This window comes from Oncorhynchus clarkii, chromosome 25 (genome assembly GCF_045791955.1).
Source record: "Oncorhynchus clarkii lewisi isolate Uvic-CL-2024 chromosome 25, UVic_Ocla_1.0, whole genome shotgun sequence".
NCBI classification, from domain to species: domain Eukaryota; kingdom Metazoa; phylum Chordata; class Actinopteri; order Salmoniformes; family Salmonidae; genus Oncorhynchus; species Oncorhynchus clarkii.
In genome coordinates this window covers 7882951-7899242 of record NC_092171.1, presented here as the reverse complement: position 1 = coordinate 7899242, position 16292 = coordinate 7882951, and the positions used below count along the sequence as shown (strand labels likewise).

The 16292-nt window shown below is 41.6% G+C and overlaps 2 protein-coding genes across 3 annotated transcripts; both read right to left on the bottom strand.

Annotated features, from left to right (window-relative positions):
* Positions 1–466: 466 nt before the first annotated feature.
* Positions 467–6366, bottom strand: LOC139383963 (akirin-2-like). Of its 2 annotated transcripts, XM_071128587.1 has the most exons (5): positions 5725–6366; positions 1652–1786; positions 1362–1511; positions 1196–1267; positions 467–1045 (listed from the first exon to the last, which is right to left on the bottom strand). In XM_071128587.1, the coding sequence occupies exons 1-5, from the start codon at positions 5891–5893 to the stop codon at positions 1035–1037; spliced, it is 537 nt and encodes a 178-aa protein (XP_070984688.1). In that variant the 5' UTR covers positions 5894–6366; the 3' UTR covers positions 467–1034. The 2 variants fall into 2 exon arrangements, with proteins under 2 accessions (XP_070984688.1, XP_070984687.1); XM_071128586.1 differs by lacking the exon at positions 467–1045 and having other exon boundaries at positions 1066–1267; positions 5725–6008.
* Positions 6367–7901: 1535 nt separating this feature from the next.
* Positions 7902–9507, bottom strand: LOC139383904 (cannabinoid receptor type 1A-like). The gene has a single exon (XM_071128508.1). It carries the CDS (start codon positions 9493–9495, stop codon positions 8080–8082), a length of 1416 nt encoding a protein of 471 aa, XP_070984609.1. The 5' UTR covers positions 9496–9507; the 3' UTR covers positions 7902–8079.
* Between the last annotated feature and the right edge of the window lie 6785 nt (positions 9508–16292).

The following is a 16292-nucleotide window of genomic DNA, read 5'->3' as shown; positions in this document are numbered from 1 at the left end:
CGGTCTACATTTGATTGTGAGGAATTCTAAATCAGGTGAACAGAAGGATTTGAGTTCCTGTATGTTTCTTTCATCACACCATGTCACGTTGGCCATGAGGCATACGCCCCCGCCCCTCTTCTTACCAGAAAGATGTTTGTTTCTGTCAGCGCGATGCGTGGAGAAACCCGTTGGCTGCACCGCTTCGGATAGAGTCTCTCCAGTGAGCCATGTTTCAGTGAAGCAAAGGACGTTACAGTCTCTGATGTCCCTCTGGAATGCTACCCTTGCTCGGATTTCATCAACCTTGTTGTCAAGATTGAAAGTGCCTTTGACTTGGTCACTCCATAGTGGAGGCAGGGAGCTGTGGTGGAACACAAGCGACTGTGTTGACAGGACCTGATATCGGTATATCTACTTGATTACATTATTAGCTATTTACAATTGAAATATTAGTACTTCAGTTAATTAAAGCATTACCCTGTTGTGACGACATGAAACTTAACATTTTATTGTTTGGTTTTTCTACTAAGTACATAGGTTTGAAAGCAAAACAGTCAATGAAATAAATAACATTTTGAAAGCAGAAAAAATCTAATAAATTGAAGTTAGTCTTTGTAAAGTCCATTAAAAAAGGCTCTGGGGCATTGCAAATAATCTTCTCCAAACCGTACCTTCCACTTGCTAATAGATTGACCAGCAAACCTTTGTCTACATTCCTTTATCATATATACATGTGTAACAAAGAAATAAAACAGTGAATAAAGTCTGGAATGCCAGATGTCTTTATAAAAGTAAGAGAGTGACAACTTATCGATACAGGTACAGCAGGAGAAATGTAGGCCACTGGTAGAGGGGGTCCATATAATTACATTAGGAAGCACCTAGTTGCTTACGTGAGAGAGATTACCACTGACAACGGCTTAGATAAACCTTTGCCCAAAGGAGAAATATGGCACAGTAAGACGTTTCATTAAACCAATCACTTGCAGGGATTTCCAAAGATTTAAACTCTAACTTCCAGCAAGAGAAGGTCGCCTGGCAAAGTCGGTCTCTCAGGAAACATCTGGAAATGAATAGATAAAAGCAGAAAACCAGCCATATTAGCATAACCTAGAGTTTTCCATTCAGGAGTCACAGTTGCCTTCTCACATTCAGCAATGGAATGGTACATGCACTGATAATTAAATATAAAAATGGGCAAAACAATACTCACAGCTTGCAGGTTGCTCTCCAAATCTTCGCATCAACTGGTCATGTGTAAACTTCACAAAAGTGTCATATTGTTCTGTAATAGAAATGTGGGAGAAAAGGGAGGGGTTTAATTTGACTAACTAAAAATCACATGGTGCACTTTCTGAATTGTGTTTGACTGTCCACACCTGCCAACTTGGAAGTCATGGTCTCTTCATATTCCTCCCGCACTTTGTCTTCACGCTCCTTCAGTAGACGTTCACAAATCATTCCAACTTGTCTAAGAGTAAATAAGGGCTGTTCTTTCTTTGATGGAGAAGAACCTCCAGCAGATGTGCCTGCAGAGGACACAAGTAAAGCAATTAGGTAATTTGCATGTTGGGGGGGGGGGGGGGGGGGGGGTCTAGTTCCTAGTATTGTGGATCTCCTCCACTCACCAGGGTTTAGGCTTATAGTACACTATAAGCTCATAACAAACCTGGCATACTGGATCCACTAAGATGGGGTGGAGACTCTGGCGAGTAGAAACCCTCTGTCTGTTGGTAAACTCCATCTATGTGCTTTCTCTTCTGAATGCGTTTGTACTCCTGCTTGATGTTGTTCAGAATTTGCTCTAGAATAAGATAGAACGTTGGTCAAACAACTTGTCAAATCTAATGGAGGCCTCACACTGCAGTGCAATCCTTATGGCCGACAACATGTTAACAAAAGACAGTACAGTATGAAGATATGCAGAAACTGCTTCTCCAATAGAAATTCCTGATCACACTTGTCAAGATGATGTTCGCTAGCAAAGCTCATGCGCAGAAATACGTCATCACGTCACCTTGTTTTAGATCTGCATTCAATAACGACTTTATACCAGTAGATGGTGTAGTATTGGCTTGGGCCTTTGACTTGTGTGCGAATGATAAAGACACAGAAGTAAATATGATTTAGGCTAGGTCTATTCCGCTATCTAAATATGCCATGCTGTTGTGTTATTTAATCGCCATATAAGTGCATAATTTATTTTTATAGCCGCGTGGGGCTACTGTGGTGATCATGTAACCTAATGAATCACACTTTTTCCAGTATTTTGGAGTACGGACTGTAGGCCTTTATTAGGCATTTTGACTATTGTTTTAAAGAATTCCACTCTGTATGTAGGCTTGTTTTAGACATTTGCGTTGCACAACCCCATCACGCAAAGGCTATATCCATGTCAATAAATGAGATGAAACAAAATATTGCTCAAGTCTTGACTATAACCTGTCCTCAGTCTTTGGGACCCCTTGGCTATTTCGCTATCTGTAGCCTATTCTTATTTCCAGATCTGTTTAAGCTATCAGCAACTATTTTGTTTAAAAATGATTTAGATGCTATATTTAGAGGCCTGGGAGCTAGGGTCTCTTTTAAAGGGGAGCCCTATAATAAAAACAGGTGTAAAACACAGTTCTCAAATTATTCCGCAAGACACCCGTACCCAAAATGATAGGCCTTCAACTTTTAGGCATTGTAATTTAGGCTTTTTTATTTTATTTGGATAGGACTAAATTAAACATTTAATTATTAAAATGATAATACATAGATTTCAATAAATACATGGATAAGAATGCTCTATTCTTTGATTTATTTCCTATTGCAACAAATTACTGAATGGAAGGCATACTGACTGAACTGAATGAATTCAATGTTGGAATGACGAGTTGCACGCATCATGCACGCTCATCACTTTATTTGGCTAGTAGGCAAATAGGCCTACATTAGGGTGTAACAACTATAGCTGCATGCCTCCAGAAGGGCATCTTCTGAGGGTGAGGGGTGCTTTTCCAAAGTCGCATGGTGCTGCACAAGCTCTTCAACTGGCCAGCAGTGTCACGATGGAGGGAATAGCCTATATGGAGACTACTTAAGACCATTGCAACAGAGTTACTGTAAAGTGTGGGAATAAGCTTATGCCAGACTTAGCCTACGTTTAACCTCTCCATTATTAATTTCACAGTCCATATGTTCATGACCCGGTTCATATAAATCATGTCAAATTATTTTACATTCATATTAACCCATCGTACAGAGTATGCTTTGGCAAGATTGAGTGATCTATTATTGTTCTGTGTTTCATTATTCCTGGTAGAGACTACTGGTTATGATTGCAGACAGAGACCAGAGAATGGAATGGTGCAATATTGAATTAGTCTTATTTGATAAGGTGCATGGATGAGGATGTCCACGTCACTTCACCCAGAGATATGCCCATGCTTTAGAGATACAACAGTGAAGTTTCATTACGCTAGGTGTAGGCATAACAGAGCTAGTGCTATCTAGACTTGCGCTGGCAAACAAATCCATTACATTAAGTACCTAATGTGAAGTAGACTTAACTAAAGAGTAATAGAGAATGGACACTTAAACATGCTGGATACCTCTTTCCGGTTTCCTTGACTTAAAAAAAAAAAAAAATTATGCTGTGTTATGCTTGTTCACGTAGCACTCCTCACAGGCCATTTGGTGTGCGTTTCTTTGTGTTGGTGATATGAAACTGACAAAACTCAAAAGGTATTATTGTTCGTAAGGATTGCAACAAGATTGGTTCAAGCCTAAAATGTTAGTCCGTAATCATAACATGGTGTTTTTGTATGTTCACAGATGAAATTTTACGTTTCATGTTTCACGCATGGCTTTTCTTACGGTCCTAACAATTTACATATCGATTTTCTTATGATCTAACAATACCTACGTTCAACCTTTTGGCAGGTCTCTCGCTCCATAATAGTCTGCTTCGCAATGCGTTCCCGTAAGTATCACGATGTTGCGCCTCTGGGTTTGAAAACACTGATATTTTTTCAAGATACAGTGCATTCGGAAAGTATTCAGACCCCTTGACTTGCCCATATTTTGTTATGTTACAACCTACACTATCACATTTACATAAGTATTCAGACCCTTTACTCAGTACTTTGTTGAAGCACCTTTGGCAGAGATTACAGCCTCGAGTCTTCTTGGGTATGATGCTACAAGCTTGGCACTACTGTATTTAGGGAGTTTCTCCCAAGCTCTGTCAGGTTGGATGTGGAGCATTGCTGCACAGCTATTTTCAGGTCTCTCCAGATATGTTCGATGGGGTCAAGTCCGGGCTCTGGCTGGGCCACTCAAGGGGATTCAGAGACTTGTCCCGAAGCCACTCCTACGTTGTCTTGGCTGTGTGCTTAGGATTGTTGTCCTGTTGGAAGGTGAACCTTCTCTCTATCCTGAGGTCCTGAGTGCTCTGGAGCAGGTTTTCATTAAGGATCTCTCTGTCCTTTGCTGTGCTCATCTTTGCCTCGATCCTGAATAGTCTTCCTGTCCCTGCCGCTAAAAAATATCCCCACAGCATAATGCTGCCACCACCATGCTTCACCGTAGGGATGTTGCCAGGTTTCCTCCAGATGTGACGCTTGTCATTTAGGCCAAAGAGTTCAATCTTGGTTTCATCAGACCAGAGAATCTTATTTTTTCAAGGTCAGAGTCCTTTAGCCTTTTGGTAAACTCCAAGCGGGCTGTCATGTGCCTTTTATTGAGGAGTAGCTTCCATCTAGTTACTCTACCATAAAGGCCTGATTGGAGAAGTGCTGCAAAGATGGTTGTTCTTCTGGAAGGTTCTCCCATCTCCACAGAGGAACTCTGGAGCTCTGTCAGAGTGACCATTGGGTTCTTGGTCACCTCCCTGACCAAGGTCCTTCTCCCGCGATTGCTCAGTTTGGCTGGGCGGTCAGCTCTAGAAAGAGTCTTGGTGGTTCCAAAATTCTTCCATTTAAGAATGGAGGCCACTGTGTTCTTGGGGACCTTCAATGCTGCAGACATTTTTTGGTACCCTTCCACAGATCGGTGCCTGACACAATCCTGTCTCTGAGATCTACAGACAATTCCTTCGACTTCATGGCTTGGTTTTCGCTCTGACATGCACTGTCATCTGTTGGACCTTATATAGACAGGTGTGTGCCTTTCCAAATCATGTCCAATCAATTGAATTTACCAATCAATTGGTAAATTGATTGTCATTATGGTGTACTTAGTAGATTGATAAGAGAAAATATTTAATCAATTTTAGAGTAAGGCTGTAATGTAACAAAATGTGGAAAAAGTCAAGGTGTCTGAATACTTTCTGAATGCACTGTAGCTGCTGCAATAACACAAGTAGTTATTGGCTAACACCTAGAATGATCTTGGAAAAAGAACATGCTACCTTAAAAGGCCCTGTGCCATTAACGTGATTTTCCTGTGTTTTATATTTCCACACTGAGGTTGAAATAATATTGTGAAAAATGCCCTTCTAGCGTAAGAGCTCTTTTAAAAGACCTCCTGAAATTTCAGCCTGTTTTGGTGGAATTTTTTGGCCTGCCAGCAATTTTTCTTTTTGACCATTGTTTTAAATACAAATCACAATAAGGTACTTAATTACCCATAAATGATTTGATATTTTGATTAAAAACAACTGCTGCATTGGACCTTTAACGTGCAGCAAGATTGCCCACTGCCTGGCTTGCTATAGATGTCTGATATGAGTTTGGGTTCATCCGGTATAGTACTTACCAGCTGATAGTCTGGATGACACTTCTCCAAATGGTGACGGCTCCATGCGAAGGTATTTCCGTGGTGATGATGATGGGGACACCGGAATACATCTTCTCCTTTTAGGGGACGTCGGACTCATCAATGGATCAAAATCCATGGTCCTTTTCAGGGTCGCTCCACACGCCATGATTTGAACCTAGGAGGGTCTACAAAGACCGAACGAGGAACGGTGTGGCTAATGCGAGAAACAAAAGAAAATGGCTTTCTAACGTTCGTTAGCTAGCTAAGAAAGAGCTTATCCTGATGGCTTTTCAGCTAGCTTTGCAACTTCGACAAGTCCAGGAAGGAGTATTGCTACTGTTAGCTAACTTATCACGCTAGCTAGCTAGCGTTAACCAACCAAATTAAAACAAATTCCCTTCACCTTTCCGGGAAAAGTTACCCTCCTCTTATCACTCCGACGCCCGTGTAACGTTGACTTTTGTTTTCACTATCTTATAACGTTATCTGTTTGGATGTCCTTAGCTAGCTAAGTTATACATTCAGACGAAGATATAACTTGCTGCCTAACGTTACCATCTTGAAAGGCAGCGAACGTCAGCTTTTTCTTGTTTTTGACCACCAGAGCCGTCTGTTTCTCGTATTGATGACGTCAAATATTCAATTATGCGCTCATGCCGGGTCGTTTGGGCATGCGCAGATGAGACTGATGATGGCGGTGATTTGGACTGCGGTCCCTGCAATCTGGAATCCATAGGAGGTCCCAACTCTGACATTAGCCGATTGATTATGAAATTTAAAATGGTCAAAGAGTGAGATAAGGGTAGGCACGTCTCAAGGATTCCGGATAGTGCAGACAAAAGTTGGTCGTTTGTGTGGTATGGAATTACATAATAAATTACATCATTTTGCGCTGCTATCCATATACATTAGTTAGTTAGTAGCCATATTCATACACATTATTGTTACTTTAATCTTGAAGATTGGTGTATTTCCATTAGTCTTTGCCTGTCTCTTTTGCTCTGCAAATGCATGGGCACGTAATGTGAAATTGCTTGTTTCACTTATAGGTTTTGTGCCTTTTCTGTTGTATTTTCACTTTATATTTATTTTTATATTGGGTTTAACTTACTTTTTGAGGCAGTACAGTACCTCACAAAACATGGCACGTTATCTCATGTGCCACTGCCTACACCTCTTTCTCCTCCAGACTGACAAAAACATATACAACCAAAGCCCGATAAGACTATCGTGCCTGCCTTATGAGTACTGTGCACACTTGACTTTATTCAGAGGCTTGGAAACTAAACCACATAAAGGTGTTTAATAATTTTGAAAATAAATGATTATGATTGTAAATGAAGTATGTGCACATTTTATCCTAGTAGGGACCTCTTAAAAAATTCACATTCCTTTAATTCTTCACTGACTTAGAGGGCCTCTGCAGATTTTCTTTCATTTGTCATTGTTTTGTCTGTTTTTGGTTGATGATGGAAGCTTTTGGTGTAAGTACAGCTGCAATAAAACACACTGGCTATTGTGTTTCAATTGCTGTGATCAGATGAAAACATTCATATACATTGCTTATTACTAAATTAGCTGGTTTGGAATAAGTAACTGCACATAAATACTTAATATTTTTTCTGTCTCTGTAGTTTCATGAGATAAGGTCTATTCTTCACAGTAGCATTGCAGTGCCATCCTCAATCTCATGAGATGCACAAAAAAATGCATGTGTATTATACTGTATGTGGTTCACAAGCTGCTTTCCTGAATGTTTTTATTTAAAAAAATGAATTATAATGTGTATTCATAGAAAAACACTTAATGCATATGGAGAGGGGGAAAACATATTTAATACTGCACAACATGACATGTCTTTGTGGTTCTTCTTTGGCGGAAATCTGTCTCCGCATAAAATTAAATAATGTGAATCATTGAAAAAATGTACATGGTCTACTCTTGTATTTCATAACATGGTCCTCAATTATGCATCACTCAAAAAATAAGGAAATCAAAACAGTTTCATACAACATACTTTATGACAAGAACTACAAACCATCACAATGTACTAATTTACAATATAAAGAGCAGCCAATTTCACCTACAAGCACTTTATAGAGACAAACCATACAGTCAAAGCATGCCACTAAATACACAACTGTACAGTTTAACAATGATTATCGCCATTATTTCCCAATGAAAATGAATTTCTTCTGAAAGATTGAAATAAAAAGCCACATTCTCTTATCCTATAGCTACATATACTTCAAAGAACTGAATTAGAAGTTGATGTTTAGCAAACTTTCAGTGCAGTGCAAGTTGGGGTAGTGACTACTCTGCATAATTCCTTCAGAGTCGATTCCTTCACAGTCACATGATGGTAGACGCAGTTGTCTCGGGGGAGACCAAAAGGGTAACTTTGGCCAATTTCACAGTGGTGTTTGCACAGCTAGCCGTGGATTTGTAGGCTGTGGCTGTGCCTTTTACGCTCCTGCTGTGGCAATCGGACTCAGCACTGTTGTCCAGTAGTTGAGAAGTACCCCTGCATGTCTGACAGATGTTAAGAAAGGCCAGGCGCAGGTCCTTACTCCTCAGGGCGTAGATGATGGGGTTGATGGAGGAGTTGAGCAGGCAGAGCATGCTGCAGAAGGCAAAAACCGTCTTGATAAAGTTGTTCATCTTCCAGAACAGGTCGTAGACCATGATGGCCAGCACAGGGCCCCAGCAGATGACGAGGACCACCAGAATCATCACTAAGGTCTTGGCCAGGCGGATGTCCATGCGGGCCTGCTCGGGTCGCATTGTCTGTACCTTGGTGCCATGCGCTGTGTAGACGATGATGCTCTTCTGGGAGTGGCGGCTCATCATGCGCACGGCGTGGTGGTGGGCCTTCCACAGGATGAACATGTAGGCATAGATGATAAACAGCAGCAGCACACTGGTCATCCCTATCCAGAACATCAGGTACTTCACATCGATGAGTGGGAAAATGTCAGAGCACACTGAGTTCAGTTGCTTACAGTTCCAGCCCAGTAGGGGGAGCACCGCGATGACGATTGAGATAGTCCACATCATGCAGAAGGCGATGACAGCCTTTGTCTTGGTGACGATCCGCTTGTAAGCCATGGGCCTGTGGATGGAGATGTAGCGGTCTATGGCTGTGAGAAAGAGACTGCCCACAGAGGCACTGAAAGAGGCGATGACCCCACCAAGCTTAAAGAGAAACACATTGGGGCTGTCCTTCCGGTGTAGCACATGGAAGTCCAAGAAACTGTACACAAATATGACACTGCCCAGAAGGTCGGCCACAGCCAGGCTTCCTATGAAGTGGTAGGAGGGCCGACAGCGCAGGGTGCTGGAGTAGAGGATCACACACAGTACGATAAGGTTCTCCAGCACTGTGAAGGTTCCCAGGGTGAGTGCCATGATCGCTACTACCAACTGCTGGCTGGGGGTCAGAATCATGAAGCACTCCATGTCCACAGAGTTCTCCCCGCATTGGATAGAATCCCCGCTGTCCACAAAGGTCCCATTGCCAACCAGATCAGAGAAGTTGGTCTGGTAAATGGAGTTGCCATTAAAGATGAGCTCCTCGTCTCTAGCTACTCGAGGAAAGTAGTTTCTAAGTGGGGCAGAGTGAGCCTTCTGTAAATGGAATCCAGTCTTGGCAAAGCCAGACTCTATGGATGGGTCACTGTAGCTCACATCGTTGGAGCCAAGGTATTGCAAACCATTAGTTATTGTTCGGAAAGTGGTGTCAGCTATTCCATCCAGAGCAGACTTCATGGCTGTCCAGTTGGAAGGTAAATTATGTAACATAAGATGAGTATCTAGAGAAAAAAGTTCCAGACAATTTAGAAATGATCAATACTTTTTATTATTTAGTTTAATTGTGACGTGGGGGATGGCAAACGTGTATGTATTTAACTGTGGGTGATGTGGGTAGGTTGCTGGGTGACATTATTGACATCCCTGCTGTATCAGCCAGCTGACTCTCCAGCAGATGCGTCTCAGACAATAATGAGAGAATTAACAGTCGATGACAAATTAATGAGACCCATATCTAACCTTCTGTGCTGCCCCCAGGATAAAAACATTGCATTAAGTAGCCTATGTAGGTCAATCTTTCCTTTCAATTAGGGGGTAATTACGTTTCAAAATTACGATTCAATTAATTATGCATCAAGGTAGTTATATTCTCTCAAGACAAGATTGATTTGTTGAATCAATCTGTAGAACTGTAAATGACTATGTTTTGCTCTCATAGATAAACAGTACATAACCCTTCCATTTGATAATTAATATATCTGTACATTTAGTAAAAAAATTACAATAATCTAACAATTTTTTCAGAATGGCACAAATTCCCCGATATCAGGGTACTCATGTCAACATGTTTGCTTTCAGAGCATATTTGATCCCAAATTATAAGGGGGAGAGATACCCATGCCTATTCGACATGTTTATTTTTCATTAATAAAAAAGTACAGGCTATTGAGAATAATTGTGATAACATTTTCATGCAGATGTTTATAGATAAGCAAACCATTTACTGGTTGTGATATAGAATATACAACAATGTGACGATGCCCCTTGTCCCACTCATGAACGAATAAGAAAGACCAACAATAAGTAGGGTTGTAGAGAGGCTGCAGGCAAGTAATTAGACTCACATAAGAATATACACTATCATAAGGTTATAGCGAAATCAATGAAGTAACACATTTGACTATGCATTAATGCAACATTTGATTTTATTAAAACAAAATGTGTTTTTACCTTCACATTCTTTGCACAAATAACTTGCGTCGATCCATATGCCAGATTTAATTTATTACATGAAGACAAGAGAAAGTGTATCCACATATCCACTCTCAGGAATCGTAGCCTATTGATGTCAACAGTTGCTTTTTCAAAGTGCATCAAAAGTAGTTTTTATTTCGAATTTTCGTCATGATGAGCCTCGCATCATTGTTTAGTAAAGCCAAGAGACAGCGATGTGTCTGTCTGAGGTATGGGATTATTATTTATAAGGAAGGGGTCGCTTTGTGCGCTTCTGTGTCACGTGCTCCGAGGTGCCACAACGCCTTGGACCAGTATAGTGCGCTCGCATCGCATCCCAACATCCACGCTCGCTCAATAATGAGACACTCCATCATTTTGATCACCCACCCAACCATTATCGATGTGTTGAGGAAAACGAAAGCATGAGTACCGTTGTTGTAATTAATGTTAAAACACTAACATTTACTTGGCAAACCACTTTTTTATTACTATTGTGTTTAGATTCTCACTTCAACCTATAAGAAATGATGACATCCTCTTTTCTTGGGTAATATGTCTGTATGATGTGTTCTTGTATGTATGCAACCATCACTAATGGTAGAGTGTGCCATTTATTGTGACTGGAAAAAAGGCATGATGTGTTCTATAGCCTGGAAGGAAGAGTGGGTAAATAAAAAATATCCAGCCAAGTGTGATATATTTAACCACAGGTAGCAGTGTGTTGAAAAATATATAATATCAGGAGCTGCAGAGGTGTTAAAATGAGGTTGTGGGCGTGTAGTGGGACAACTGCAGAGAATAGGCTATATGTCTCTGGTAAGTGGGCTATTAGAGTCAGCTGCCCATCATGTGAATTCAGTCTGAGGATTACTTCGCATTGAGGAAGTTAATTATTTATTCTTTATTTATTCAGGGAAAAACCAATTGAGACCAGGGTCTCATTCACAAGTGTGCCCTGATCCCAGTAACATAACAATCAAATACAATATGAAAAAAAAACTGCGATCAATACAATGTAAAATAAAAATACAGCACAACACAACATTAAAAAAAAATGGTTACATGTCCTCAATCAAAAACTTTAAATTACCTGAGTGGCACCAGAATATTTGGCTGCCTCTGATCTAGTCTCGAAAATCGAACCATAGGCAACAATGACTAGGGTCTGGTTTCAATAGAAAGCAATAGTAGGCTAAAGGCATCTTTTTGTAGGCACAAACTCTGCCACGGCTCGTTGGGCAAAGCCTAAGGGGAAATTCACGTTTTTTTTGTTGTTGTATTTTTGGATAAACGCCCAAAAAAGGTATGTGGTAAACACAGGCTTTATACCTTTTCTTTATACGTTTTGTTTCCCTAACCCCAACGAAAATTATCCCTGTAATTCTCCTTTGTTGTTATGACGTAGCAAGCAACCTGGTCTCAATATAAGACGTATAATACTATACCCCCTCGGAAGGCATATGATAAATTACATCATCCAATTCGTATGTTATTGTACGACCGGGTAAGATGTATGATACTATACGTCCTACAATTTCTATGATATTGTACTATTCCTTTCATAATGTAACCTAACATTACATCATGGCGCCAGAGAAAATGGCTGGTTTTACATGCTCCTAACCAAATATGTTTTTTGTTCGTTTTTTTGCGTTGTTTAACTTATTTTTGAACTTATTCTCTACATAATGTTGCTGCTACTATCTCTTATGACTGAAAATAACTTCTGGACATCAGAACAGCGATTACTCACCACGAACTGGCAGAAGCTTTTTTTTTCTTTAACGAGTCCGACGAGCCCTACGTGAAAGACATACTGCCCGATCCCTGTCATTTGCGTGACGAGAAGACGGAGAAAAAGAGGACAGAGGTCAGGCTGCCTTCTGAGAATTTCATAGGCGAATAAACCCCCACTGCCTTCCGTTCTACTAGCTAACATGCAATCATTGGAAAATAAAAACAAAGACCTACGAGGAAGATGAAACTACCACCAGGACTTTCAAAACTGCAATATCTTATGCTTCACGGAGTAGTGGCTGAACGACGACATTATCAGCATACAGTTGGCTGGTTATACGCTGTATCGGCAGGATAGAACAGCGGAGTCTGGTAAGACAATGGTGGGCGGACTATGTATATTTGTGAACAACAGCTGGTGTACGATATCTAAGGAAGTCTCAAGGTTTTGCTCGCCTGAGATGGAGAATCTCATGATAAGCTATCTACCAACAGAGTTTTCATCTGTATTTTTCGTAGTTGTCTACATACCACAACAGACCGATGCTGGCACTAAGACACTCAAAGAGCTGTATTCCGCCATAAGCAAATAGAATAACGCTCATCCAGAGGCGGCGCTTCGAGTGGCCGGGGACTTTAATGCAGGGAAACTTAAATCCTTTTTTACCAAATTTCTATCAGCATGTTAAATGTGCAACCAGAGGGAAAAAAACTCTAGACCACCTTTACTCCACACACAGAGACGCCCTCCATTTGGCAAATCTGACCATAATTCTATCCTCCGGATTCCTGCTTACAAGCAAAAATCTAAGCAGGAAGCACCAGTGACCCGGTCAATAAAAAAGTGGTCAGATGAAGCAGATGCTAAGGTACAGGACTGTTTTGCTAGCACAGACTGGAATATGTTCCGGGATTCTTCCGAGGGCATTGAGGAGTACACCACATCAGTCACTGGCTTCATCAATAAGTGCATCGATGACGTCGTCCTCACAGTGACCTACATACCCCAACCAGAAGCCATGGATTACAGGCAGCACCCACACTGAGCTAAAGGCTAGAGCTGCCGCTTTCAAGGAGTGGGACTCTAACCCGGAAGCCTATAAGAAATCCTGCTATGCCCTCCGACGAACCATCAAACAGGGAAAGGGTCAATACAGGACTAAGCTCAAATCGTACTACCATGACTCCGATGCTCGTCAGATGTGGCAGGGCTTGTGAAATATTACAGACTACAAAGGGAAGCACAGCCGAGAGCTGCCCAGTGACACGAGCCTACCAGATGAGCTAAACTACTTCCATACTCGCTTCGAGGCAAATAACACTGAAACATGCATATTCCGGACGACTGTGTGATCACGCTCTCCGCAGCTGAGACTTTTAAACAGGTCAACATTCACAAGGCCAGACTGATTTTTGTTTTGTTTTGAATTTTACCCCTTTTTCTCCCCAATTTTGTGGTATCCAATTGTTGTAGCAATGAGACAAGATAGTAGCTACTACAACTCCCGTACGGGCTCGGGAGAGACGAAGGCTGAATGTCATGCGTCCTCCGATACACAACCCAACCAGCCGTACTGCTTCTTAACACAGCGCGCATCCAACCCGGAAGCCAGCCGCACCAATGTGTCGGAGGCTACACCGTGCACCTAGCAACCTTGGCTAGCGCGCACTGCGCCCGGCCCGCCACAGGAGTCGCTGGTGCGCGATGAGACAAGGAGATCCTTACCGACCAATCCCTCCCTAACGACGCTAGGCCAATTGTGCGTCGCCCCACGGACCTCCCAGTCGCGGCCGATTACGACAGAGCCTGGGCGTGAACCCAGGGACTCTGATGGCACAGCTGGCGCTGCAGTACAGCGCCCTTAACCACTGCGCCACCCATTACCAGGACGTGTAATGCGAGCATGCGCTGATCAACTGGCAAGTGTCTTCACTGACATTTTCAACCACTCCCTGTCCGAGTCCGTAATACCAACATATTTCAAGCAGACCACCATAGTCCCTGTTCCCAAGAACACTAAGGTAATCTGCCTAAATGACTACCGACCCGTAGCACTCACGTCTGTAGCCATTAAGTGATTTGAAAGGCTGGTCATGGCTCACATCAACAACCCAGAAACCCTAGACCCTAGACTTATCCCAGAAACCCTAGACCCACTCCAATTTGCATATCACCCTAACAGATCCACAGGTGATGCAATCTCTATTGCACTCCACACTGCCCTTTCCCACCTGGACAAAAGGAACACCTATCTGAAGAATGCTATTCATTATCTACCACTCAGTGTTCAACACCATAGTACCTTCAAAGCTCAACAATAAACAATAAGGATTCTGGGACTGAACACCTCCCTCTGCAACTGGATCCTGAACTTCCTGATGGGCCGCCCCCAGGTGGTAGGGGTAGGTAACAACACATCCGCCACCAACAGAATAATATAAATTGCCCTGAGACCACATTGCTTTTGCCTAGGGTTGGGTTTTGAGACTGACTTTGAACAGACAAGTCTATGGGGGTTTATGAGGGTGACAGGGTTTGTGAGGCTGGCTATTTTTGCCAGCATTATTTGTGTGGTGTGAGTGTGCCTTTTACCACTTTTTTTGCCCATAAATATTATGAAATAATATGTAAAGATTGAAGTAGTTCCTCTCTGTGTTGCACAGCTGCAAAATTACTTCCACCGTGAACTCTGACACCAAACACCCCCACCGCCAAATGAAAAACAACTTTTCAGGATAATAACATACTATTTTTAGATGCGGCATTTTGGAAAATGTTCGGACACTTTTCATTGTGTATGTGACCTCTACAATATAGCAAAGATGGAATTCAGCACTTACTCTTGGACTGTCACAGAAACTGTGTCCAAAAGCAACACCGTATTTAAATGCCAATGAGAATGTATTCATAACACTTTATCAGGCCCATTAAGTATAATCTGTTCCATGTCTCTGCATTTGTAAGACTGCATTCATTTGTTTCTGCGTGTCTTTTCTGCCTCACAAATGTAGCCTATGAGACATGGACAAAACAGAGTAACATAGCATTGATGAAAATGCTGTCTCTCCCGTCATATGAAACAATATGAAAGAAAACATTAGTCTTTCCATCCAGCTCTATTACGGCCATACATTTGAAGTGTCATTACCAAGGAAAAGCACCATCAATGCAAACGGACATCCAGGGACGGACTGGGACAAAAATGTAGACCCCTGGCATTTCAGCAACACCAGCCCACATCACCACGCGCCAGGGGTGAAAGTAGATTTAATTTCTTACAGGTACCCATGCAGGCACGCAAACTTTTTTTATAACCTAGGTTTAATCAAACAATTACATATAGAACCCAAATAAATGTAATATGATCTCTGTGGGCCTAGTAGCCTATTACCTTTTTAATGTGGCATAAACACGACCAGTCATCCTGTTTTCATTTAATTGTCAAACAATCACCTCCAAAGGCGCTCCTGTAAGCTACCTGCACATGTTGGTCCACTCAAAATAATTATAGCATTCAAACAGTGCACTGTGTACCCGCAATTTGATGAATGGAAAGAGACATCTGTTAAAAAATAATTAAACGTGTATTGTAATGACATTCTGCGGTTGTTGTCTGCCTGTGTCTCGGTCTCGACCACTCATCTCTGCTTGGAATAATATAAGTGTTCTCTTTGAACCACAATGCAATTTGTAGCATTTGCCATTTTTCATTTGGCTGATATGAGGTAATGTTAAATAATAAATAGCCTCAATTTTTCTTGGCATTTTGTGTTAATTATTGTGATAGGTTCACTATTTTGCCGGACCGGACCGGCTTACTTTCATCCCTGTCGCGTTCAAACAGTAATGACACACCCATTGACTTTTTCCACATTTTGTTGTGCTACAGCCTGAATTAAAAATGGACGAAATTGGATTTTTTTTGGTCACTGGCCTACAGACAATACCCCATAAGGTCAAAGTGTAATTATGTTTTTCAACATTCTTACAAATTTAATAAAAATGCAAAACTGAAATGTCTTGGGTCAGTACGTATTCAACCTCTTTGTTACAGAGTGAA

What these genes read in the sequence shown, in the direction of transcription:
- LOC139383904 (XM_071128508.1), bottom strand. Translation starts at nt 9,495, where the DNA reads ATGAAGTCTGCTCTGGATGGAATAGCTGACACCACTTTCCGAACAATA.
- LOC139383963 (XM_071128586.1), bottom strand. Translation starts at nt 5,893, where the DNA reads ATGGCGTGTGGAGCGACCCTGAAAAGGACCATGGATTTTGATCCATTG. An exon ending in GTCATCCAGACTATCAGCTG is followed by an intron (nt 1,787 to 5,724) that starts GTAAGTACTATA and finishes ATCTTATTCTAG; the next exon opens with AGCAAATTCTGAACAACATC. An exon ending in CATGACTTCCAAGTTGGCAG is followed by an intron (nt 1,268 to 1,361) that starts GTGTGGACAGTC and finishes TTTCTATTACAG; the next exon opens with AACAATATGACACTTTTGTG.